This window comes from Hoplias malabaricus, chromosome Y, assembly GCF_029633855.1.
Source record: "Hoplias malabaricus isolate fHopMal1 chromosome Y, fHopMal1.hap1, whole genome shotgun sequence".
In the NCBI taxonomy this organism is placed as follows: Eukaryota; Metazoa; Chordata; class Actinopteri; order Characiformes; family Erythrinidae; genus Hoplias; species Hoplias malabaricus.
In genome coordinates this window covers 1,286,256-1,297,004 of record NC_089820.1, presented here as the reverse complement: position 1 = coordinate 1,297,004, position 10,749 = coordinate 1,286,256, and the positions used below count along the sequence as shown (strand labels likewise).

Below are 10,749 nucleotides of genomic sequence, written 5' to 3'. Positions count from 1 at the left end.
AAGGCGAATGTGACAGCCACTCCAGTATCTTCCAGGACTTCTTCTGAAACAAAGCCTTGGTGGATTTTGAGGCATGCTTGGGATCACTGCCCTGCTGAAAGGCCCAGTGATGCCCAAGCTTCAGCTTCCTCACAGAAGGCATGATATTTTCTCCTTGGATTTCCTGGAGTCCATTTTAAGTTTCACATTCTGTATGTTTCCAGAGCCAGAGGAACCAAAGCAGCCCCAGAGCACCATGAGCCATGCTTCACAGTAGTCTTTTTGTATGTTTGTGTCCTATAGATTTAGCTATATGTTTCTAAACTTATGGTAAACAAATCTCTATCCTGTTCAGGTATTTGATGTGTTTTATCTTAAGCATCCCTGATAAAACTCATGAAGCCCTTGATGTGTTGAATCAAGTGTGATGATGTCATGTCTTCCAATATTTGTGCTCCAGAGCCTCAGAACATCCACCTCCCAGGATACACATGGTACTTATGGGCAGTTCCTATACAAACAAGAGATTGCAAAATCACTGTCTATCCCCTGAGTACAGATTGGAGACACGTGTCTAGAGGGTATTTAAAAGAACACTAGTGCTGTTTCCTAAACTTTCCTATTTACTCTGTATTGCGTTATTCTGGTGTTTCCCAATTTTGTTATAATGTCCAAAAGCATAGTGGACAATTTTCAGTGCACTCAAACAATTCCACAACCCATTATTCACTGCTCTGTTTGGTAAAAACCTGCATGAGTTTGGGTCTAAAAACATTACTACTACCCTCATGTATTTCCTATAATAATGCACTATATTGTGAGTAATAGAGGGAATAGCTTATAGGGAGCCATATATGCTCATGGGCTCCCCCTACAGGGGAGGATGTAGATCACTTTTACAGCACTGTCCTGAAATCAAGGAGAAGTGTGGATGAAGTGGAGATGAGGTGGGGGTGGGATTTTTACCCCCTGCAAAAGTTACATAGTACCGTTTCAGCAGTGCTAAGCTAGGAGTAGCAATGACAGAGGCCCAGTTCTACCTAGCACAGGTAAGTGAAGCATCTTAATGACTTTAAATCTGCCATTTTAAGGTAAAACTACTACCTAGTATTCCTTAGCGTGACAATTTTGTCTCATTTGTGACATGTTGCTTAGTGTGTGTGTGGCCTTACTGAGTGTTCTTTGTATTTGTTTTTCTCGTGAATCTAATCTCTCTTGCCTGGCCTGGTCTTTTAGTTAATCATTTTCCAGAGGTTCTGCTCTTTGACTGCTTTTCTGGCTTTTGGACCTCTGCCGGTCTACTGTTTTGGATTATCGGTTAATGATTAAAGTTTGTCCCAGTCTGCACTCACAGCCTGAGGCAACACCTGATTTATAATTGTGTGCTCTTATGAGGGATTCTACTCAGGGTGTTGTAATTAAAAGTGTCATTTTGTGTTGAATTTGGAGAAAACCCTTGTTTATATTAGTTGTGATGAGCTATGTAAATTGTACTTGTCTTTTTGCAAACTGTTGACAAAAATTATATTTAGTTTGTCAGTAAGCTTTTGTTTTCTTTACAGTACATATGTTTAAGGAACATAATGCCAGTAGCGCAATTAGTGAGTGCTGACTGTTTGCAGAAAACGATAATCAGCGATTCCTCACACTGCTGTTGGATATTTTTCAGCCTCAAGATGGCAGCAGAGAACGTTATTTGAATGTTAGGCTTTATGTCAGAATACAGTTTGCTGTAAGAAACGAGCTTTGAATCCTCCTCTTAATAAAAATAAATAAATAAATAAAAATAATAATGCAGGTATCAGTTTTAATAGCTTGATCATTTTCTGATTTCATTCCTTTTCAGCGAAAAAAGAAATGGGTAAAATTCCCAGAAGATCATTATCAAACCAAGATCCTGCTAGACACAACCAAGAAACCATGCCATTGTGTTAGGACAGGAATTGATCTGAAGGCCTGCCATGTCAGATTAACAAATGTTAAGGGAATTCAGTTAATATGGGTAAGTGTTTTTAAGTTATTGCAAGACTCCAACTGAGATATGTTAAAGATTCAAGTAGAGGTAGTAGCCTGACCAGTCAGTGCATTTCTGTCAGATGTTAATCAGCTCCAGGTTGTGGGTTCAATCTGTGAAAGGTTTGGTGTGTTAACCTGTGTCTGCATGGGTATTCTTCTGGGTGTTTGAACTTCCTCCCATAGTCCAAAAACAAATAATATTTGGATTGTCTATGTGAAATTGTCTACACGTGTGAGTGAATGATGCCCTGTGATGGACTGGCACCCTGTCAAGGGTGTGTTCCTGCCTTGTAGGCTCTGGACCCACTGCATCCCGAACAGGGGAATTACTCTTTTATTTTTTTTAGTTGGCATGAGCACGAGAAGCTGGAGAATTTTTAGAGGGGTTAAATTTGGGTATCATTTTTCTCTCCCAGTTTGCACATTTATAATGAACATAAGGTCTCTGGCTAGGTTTCATTACTGTGTGCCTGTGTGTTGACACTGTTATAGAGTGACTGAATGAGGGCAGGCAATTACAGCAACAGCAACAGGTATAAAATTGTCCACTGAGGGGTATTCAGCACCATTTCTGAACTTTCGTAATCCATGTGTCTGAATGTAGATTATCTGGTTGAGAAACCAGAATACAATTAGTACAACTACAAGTTTTCTGTACTAAAATGAGTTATGATCAACCAAGCCACATTTTCTTTGCAATTTCGCACATTGTTGCTGTCTAATGAAAAACATGTATCTCCAAAAATAGTAAGGAATAGAAAGAAAAAATCTTAACTTTCCATGGAAGTCGGTGCAAAAAGATATTTTCAAGTAATTTTAGCTGTGACGCTCTAAACGGTGGCGAGGGACCACAGGAGAACATAAGTCAGAGTTCAGCACTCAGCCATTACTTTTAATGCTCAAAACATAAAGAGTTAACGAAAATCTCAGGCGTTCAAAAAGAACCTCGGCAACGAGCGTCGGCGCCAATCAATACGCCAGGGCTTCTCCTTCTCTAGGACAGCGGGGCGGCGTCCAGGGCGGCGGCCGGCTGCGCGTCCGCGCCAGATCAGTCTGCTCCAGAGAAGAGAAAACAGAATCACAACAGGTGGGAAGAGGGAGAAAGACCAGAGCGAAAATGATTAGTCGGATCAGCAAAAAGTCAGTTTCGCGTGTCGACCAGCAATTACCCCCTTTCTCTCTCTCCCCCCCGGAGATCCCTCGGCGGTCTTTTATGTCGTCGCTTCCTCCCTAGGAAGTAGGAGGAGCTGGGCCCCGTAACGGCCAGGCGCGGGTGGTTTCTCACCCCGCCCTGAGGGGCCGATGGCTGGCGTGGCATGGAGCTGCTGGATTGATGAGACGGCCCCCGGCCACATTCCCCCCCCCTTAGAGACACGCCAGAAAGAGGGCCTCTGGACGCCCAGCAGACCGGCAGGCGGGAGAGGGCATCCGCGTTGCCGTGTAGGACCCCTGCCCTATGCTGTACCCGGAACGAGAAGTCCTGTAAGGAGAGGAACCAACGGGTGACCCGAGGGTTGGAATCCTTGGCCCGGGCCAGCCACTGCAGAGGGGCATGGTCCGTGACTAGAATAAAGGGTCTACCCGTAAGGTAAAACCGGAGCTCCTCTATTGCCCACTTGATGGCCAGGGCCTCTCGCTCCAGGGCAGCATAGCGTTGCTCGGGGGGAGTTAACCTACGGCTTATGTACAACACAGGATGCTCCTCTCCGTTGAAATCCTGCACCAGGACCGCCCCGAGCCCCCGCTCCGAAGCGTCTGTCTGGACCCGGAATGGTCGGTTGAAATCCGGGCTCCTTAGGACGGGTTCGGAGGTTAGGCATGCCTTCAGTTGCTCAAAGGCGGCCTCGGCCTCGGGCGTCCACTTAACAGTCTCCGGCTGGCCCTTCCTAGTAAGGTCAGAAAGAGGGGAGGCAATAGAGGAGAAGTTAGATATGAACCGCCGGTAGTAGCCAGCCAACCCCAAAAAGGCACATACCTGTTTCTTGGACCGGGGTTTTGGGCAGTTAAGGATGGCCTCAACCTTCCTTACCTGGGGCCTCAGTAGCCCTCGACCAATCCGATAACCGAGGTAGTGGGCCTCTGTGAGCCCCAGGTGGCACTTTCGGGGGTTGGCGGTGAGTCCAGCCTCACGGAGTCGACTCAATACCCTCCTCAGGTGGTCGACATGTTCAGACCAAGTCTCAGAGTGGATGATGACGTCGTCCAGATAGGCTGCCGCAAAAGGCAAAAGTGGCCTTAGGACCACATCCATGAGACGCTGGAAGGTGGCTGGGGCCCCATGGAGGCCGAACGGGAGAACGCGATACTGCCAGTGGCCTGCAGGGGTGGAAAAGGCCGTCTTGGGACGGGCCTCTGGAGTGAGAGCCACCTGCCAGTATCCCTTGGTGAGGTCTAAGGTGGAAATGAAACGGGCCTTACCTAGCCGATCGATCAAGTCATCCACCCTGGGAAGAGGGTAGGAGTCGAACTGCGAGACTTCATTTAGTTTCCTGAAGTCGTTGCAGAATCTCCATGAACCATCCGGTTTGGGAACCAGGACAATGGGGCTGGACCATGGACTGTTAGACGGCTCGATGATACCGGCGGACAACATACGCTCAACCTCCTCCTCTATGGCTGTCCGGCGGGCTTCGGGGACACGGTAAGGCCGCTGTCGAACTGTCACCCCGACAGGGGTTCGGATATCATGTTGAACAACCTGGGTCCGCCCCGGGGTGACAGAGAATACGTCCCGGAACCGCTCCACCAACTCTACAAGCTCCTGGCGTTGGGCGGGGCTGAGGTCATCGCCCCACTGAATCTCCGCCCGAGCTGAACTCTCAGTGGAGGCAAACCCAGAGACCTGAGGGATCGGCTCCACCCACTTTTTAAGCAGGTTCACATGATAAACCTGCTGGGTTTTTCTCCGACCAGGCTGGTTAAGGCGATAATTCACGGGGCCGACTCTTTCATGGATGGTGTAGGGTCCCTGCCAAGTAGCCAGGAACTTGCAGGTGGTCGTGGGGACTAAAACCAGGACACGGTCCCCCACCTGGAACTCTCTGGGCTGGGCAGGGCGGTTGTAGATGCGCTGTTGGGCCCGCTGGGCTTCCTCCATATGCTCCTGTACGATCGGAGCTACCGCATCCACCCGCTGTTGCATTTCCTGCACATATTCAATGATGGAACGGTACGGAGACGGCTGCTGCTCCCACGCTTCCCTCACCACATCGAGAAGTCCTCTGGGCCTACGAGAGTACAATAACTCAAAGGGGGAAAAACCTGTCGAAGCCTGGGGGACCTCCCGAACTGCAAAGAGAACATAGGGCACCAACAGGTCCCAGTCCCGTCCATCTTGAGCAACCACTTTTTTTAGCATCCGCTTCAGAGTTTGATTGAACCGTTCCACTAACCCGTCTGTCTGGGGGTGGTAGACCGAGGTGGGGAGGTGTTTTATCCTCAGGAGCTTACAGATACTGATTCAAAATGCAGCTGCCAGAGTTCTCACTCGGAGCAAAAGAAAAGATCATATCACCCCCATCCTCAAATCCTTACACTGGATACCAGTCTGTTATAGAATAGACTTTAAGGTGTTATTACTGGTTTATAAATGTCTCAATGGGGTAGGACCAGCGTATTTATCAGATCTGCTACAGAGATATGAGCCGAGCAGAGATCTCAGATCTTTAGGAACTAGTCAGTTAGTCCTGCCTCGGGTCAAAACTAAACATGGAGAGGCAGCATTTAGCTACTATGCCACTTTTAAATGGAACCAGCTGTCTGAGAATATTAGAAGTGCCCCAACGTTAGACACATTTAAATCAAGACTTAAAACTCTCTTGTTTGAGCAGGCTTACAGCTCAGTTTAAAATATTCTGCACTTTTCTGTAACGGCATTTTATTTCTTTTATTTCTTTTCATCTATTGTCATTTTAAATTGTTTTAATCATTTTAATCATTTTACTCTTTTTATGTAATTGTCTTATTGGAATTTATGATTTTACTCTGGCTTTTAATGTAATTTCTTTTTCTGTAAAGCACTTTGAATTGCTTCTGTATGAAAGGTGCTCTATAAATAAACTTGCCTTGCCTTGCCTTGCCTTGCCTTGCCTTACAGAGGTCCGCAACCAGCCGGGATACGAAGGGGGTGCCCTGGTCAGTAATAATGTCTTTGGGAATCCCCACTCGGGAGCATAGCAGGAACAATTCCTGGGCAATCGCCTTGGAGGTGGCCTTCCGGAGGGGGACAGCCTCCGGATACCTAGTGGCATAATCTACCATCACCAGGATGTACTCATGTCCGCGGCCAGACTTCGGCAATGGCCCGACGATGTCCATCCCGATCCGCTCAAAAGGAACTCCGATGATTGGGAGCGGGATGAGAGGTGCTGGCGGTGGTTTCTTGGGTGAAGTTAATTGGCACCTCGCACAACGCTGGCAGTAGTTCTTGACTTCTGCCTGGATGGAAGGCCAGTAGAAACGGGGCAGGATACGGGCCAAGGTATTTTGCCAGGCTAGATGTCCCCCCAGCGGGTGGTGGTGAGCCAGATGCATAACCGCGTCAATGCGGGACCTGGGGAGGACGAGAGCCTCCTGTGGCCCCTCTGGGAGTTGGTGTACCCGGTAGAGGAGATTTTTATGGACAGCGAAATGTGGCTCAGGAAGCGGACCCATAACGTGGGGAACCCCATCCAGAACCGCAACGTTCTCCCAGGCCCGCTTCAACCGATCATCCTCCCTCTGCTCTCGGGCGAACCCTCCCTCTGCTTGTATCTGCTGACAAAGAGAGGAGAGAGGATTAATGGTATCCTGGCACTCACCTTCACCGCTGGCTTCTGCGCTATCCCCCTGGGGCCGGGCCAACAAAGCCGACAGGGCCCTGGACCGGCACTTGCGATGGTGACGTCGTTGCCGAGAGGGGAACTGGTTGTGGCCTTGGGCGAACCCAGGAAAATCCCGTCCCACGAGCAAAGGGACAGGGAGATCGGGAACAAGGCCCACGGTGAGGGGCCATTGACGTCCTTGCTCGCCCAACAGGACGCGGGCAGTGGGGAACTGCCGCACCTCCCCATGCACGCAGGTGACGGGTAGGGTTTCGAGGGAGGCCTGGAGCCAGGGAAATTCAGCCGGGCGGAGGAGGGTGACGGTACTCCCCAAGTCCATGAACGCCCGGACGGGCCGGCCATCTACATGCAGCAGGCGGTGGGAGCCGTCCTTCTGAAAATTCCCATGCACACCACACCCAGCAAGCCAGGTCTTCGCCGGCCGGGGAAGAGGGCCTAACTCGGGCTCTGTAGGCATCGGCTCCTCGTGCGGATTTGGAGGAGTGGGGAGGCGCGAGGGCCGAGGCCCTCGAGCCCCTTCTAGTTCCTTCGGTGGAGTCCGTCGTATGAGGAACCGATCACGGCGCGCTAGAGAAGCTGCTTCCGGCCTATCAGCCCGCATGAGACCGAGCATGCGCTCGGCTGCCTCCGTGGCCTCCACCATGGCCCGGGGATTGACTGAATCCCGCATGGCAACCGCCCTACGCAGGTCCGCTGGTAAGGTCCTCAGGAACCGCTCCATGGCTACATGCTCTGCCACCTCTTCTGAGCTCCGGAGCTCAGGGCGTAGCCAGCGGCGGGTGGTCCGTAGTAGCTGCAGCATCTGTTGCCGGGGGGTTTGGCCAGGCTGATAGGTCCACCGGTGGTATTCCATAGCGGCGGCCGCCGGGCTAAGACCCACTCGTGCGAGGATCTCCCGCTTTAGCTGGTCGTAGTCGTGGGCATGATCTGGTGCTAGAGAATAATACGCAAGCTGAGCCTCACCCGACAGAAAAGGTGCAAGTATTTCGACCCAGAGCTCTCTATCCCAAACTTCCCGTTCGGCCACTATCTCAAACGTATGAAGGTAAGCCTCCACATCATCTTCCGGTGCTAGTTTCATGAGGAGGTGGTGTGCAGCTTGTTTGGGGCTAGGCAGTGTAGGGACGGGAGGGGCCAGGCGGGTCGCAAGCAGGTCCTCGGCGAGAGCTCGTACGCCCCTCGCGAGCTCCTGTGTGGCTGCCTGGTGTTGAAGGCTGGCCTCCAAGAGGTGTTGGATAACTGGATCCATGCCGTAGATTGGGTTAAGAGAAGGAAAAAGAAAACAAATGAGGAAAAAAAAAAACTTTTTTTTTTTTTTTTTTGATCCCTTAGGCGACCGCAGATGCCCGCATTCTCCACCACTGTGACGCTCTAAACGGTGGCGAGGGACCACAGGAGAACATAAGTCAGAGTTCAGCACTCAGCCATTACTTTTAATGCTCAAAACATAAAGAGTTAACGAAAATCTCAGGCGTTCAAAAAGAACCTCAGCAACGAGCGTCGGCGCCAATCAATACGCCAGGGCTTCTCCTTCTCTAGGACAGCGGGGCGGCGTCCAGGGCGGCGGCCGGCTGCGCGTCCGCGCCAGATCAGTCTGCTCCAGAGAAGAGAAAACAGAATCACAACAGGTGGGAAGAGGGAGAAAGACCAGAGCGAAAATGATTAGTCGGATCAGCAAAAAGTCAGTTTCGCGTGTCGACCAGCAATTACCCCCTTTCTCTCTCTCCCCCCCGGAGATCCCTCGGCGGTCTTTTATGTCGTCGCTTCCTCCCTAGGAAGTAGGAGGAGCTGGGCCCCGTAACTGCCAGGCGCGGGTGGTTTCTCACCCCGCCCTGAGGGGCCGATGGCTGGCGTGGCATGGAGCTGCTGGATTGATGAGACGGCCCCCGGCCACATAGCATTTCTAATGGTCTATTCATCATGAAAGTTTCAGATAATAAGAAAGACAGCTGTGCAGTAAATAAAAAAGTCTTTCATTGGACAGCAGCAATATTTAACAGGTCCTTAAAAGTAACATTCACACATTTTCCTCAAACATACCATTTCACCTTAAAAGACGGTGAGCTTCTGAGTGTAAAACCAACCAGAAAGAAAAGCACGTCCCCCCAAACGTAGACATCCTCTTTAAATCTACCTTTAGCCATTCTGCCATTTTACTTTTACCATTTCTCTTAGGGACAGAACTGTATAAAACAGCAATATAATATTATATATTACAAACATTAAATGTCTGTTTTTACCAAAGTTTTCCAAAGCTTATACATTTTGCCATCCACACACTTTTTTGGCCTGGTCCTCAAAATTATGAATGTTATATGAATATGAATATTGCTACACGCAAGTTAAACCTGCTGTATACTGAATTCTAAATCTCTAAAACACCTCATGCAAGCCAGTAAGCTTTGTTACTACTAAGAGAATTCATTCATTATCTGTAACCCTTATCCAGTTCAGGGTCGTGGTGGGTCCAGAGCCTACCTGGAATCATTGGGCGCAAGGCGGGAATACACCCTGGAGGGGGCGCCAGTCCTTCACAGGGCAACACACACACACACCAACGGACAATCCAAGTCGCCAATCCACCTATCAACGTGTGTTTTTGGACCGTGGGAGGAAACTGGAGGAAACCCACGCGGACACGGGGAGAACACACCAAACTCCTCACAGACAGTCACCCGGAGCAGGACCTGAACCTACAACCTCCAGGTCCCTGGAGCTGCGTGACTGCTACACTACCTGCTGTGCCACTGTGCCGACCTACTAAGAGAATGTAGTAGCCTAAATTTGAGCTAATGTTTGTACATGAAAATTTAATTGTAGATTGAGTTTCATGTAACGTCATTTCCATGTGCAGGACTGTTAGCTTGTTTGTGGCATGGATGTTGACTCTGTAGTGCAGAGAATCCAGTGACATTCAGAAGAAAAACAACTATATAACATTGTTTTTTAAAAAACACAGAATGCCGTAGCAACAGCAGACAATAACATCTTTTATTTTTTCCTAGTAAAAAATCTGTTTAGTGCTGAATTTGAAACTTGGAAAAATTAGTAAAATATGATGCCTAGAGTGTATGAGAAATTGATTACGTAGGCTAAATTGTATATTGTTTTCATACCATATGTTGCTATGACTGTAAAAATCTTCATTTCTTTAAGGTTTGCACAGTCCCAGCGGGTTTAAGGGGGGTAGGACTCTGTGAAGGTGATTTCACTCAGCTCTGACGTGAGCACACACGCCGTCATATGTTAGGGGGGTGGGGTGTCGGTGAGAGACTCATCCTTGTTGAGTATGTACAGCCTGTCCTCAAAGCTCTCCCTCTCCTCTGCTTTCCCTTTCTCTACCACTTCCCCTTTTCATTTTTTCCCCTCCTCCCCTCTCTCACTCTCAAGTGCTTGGCTGAGACAGAGGATGGTGCATCACACGCGTGCACACACGTGGTACCTCTTCATCCTTTCTCTCTCTCTCTCTCTCTCTCTCTCTCTCTCCTACTGACGTCTGTCTTCGCTCCTCTGGGTTTCAGTCTCTTCCACTCTCTTGACATTCTTGCAATGAGAAAACAGGAGTAGTCAGCCAGCTGGCGTAAGGAGCTCTCCCTTACCTGTCCTTTATTTTATCTGGATCTAGACGCAAGAGAGGGCTTTGAGAATGTTCATTTCAGCAGCAGCAGTGCTGGGGGCCACTCTGGGGACAGTGTCCGGAGCCCTGACTATCTGTGGCCTTTCGCTGCTCTGCAGGAACTGCAAGAAAGGCAAACTGGAGAGAGGGGACAACATGGACACAGAGAAAGCCAAAACCAGCATCCTGCACACACTCACACAGGTAAGAGGCAGAGATACACACAAGCGACCGTACAAAGAGCATGTAGTCTAAGGCATGTCCAGACTTTCCCAAAAAATTGCCAGTTTGCCAGGTTTTATTTCAAAATATTCA

General features: G+C 49.3%; 1 protein-coding gene across 1 annotated transcript in view; it reads left to right on the top strand.

Moving 5' to 3' along the window:
* Window positions 1-10,278: 10,278 nt before the first annotated feature.
* LOC136678914 (synaptotagmin-13-like) overlaps window positions 10,279-10,749 on the top strand; it is a 34,974-nt gene continuing 34,503 nt past the window's right edge. Inside the window, exon 1 of the mRNA XM_066657103.1 lies at window positions 10,279-10,638. Within this exon, the coding sequence (XP_066513200.1) occupies window positions 10,465-10,638 (174 nt within the window). The 5' untranslated portion in view covers window positions 10,279-10,464. The remainder of the gene's footprint in view (window positions 10,639-10,749) is intronic.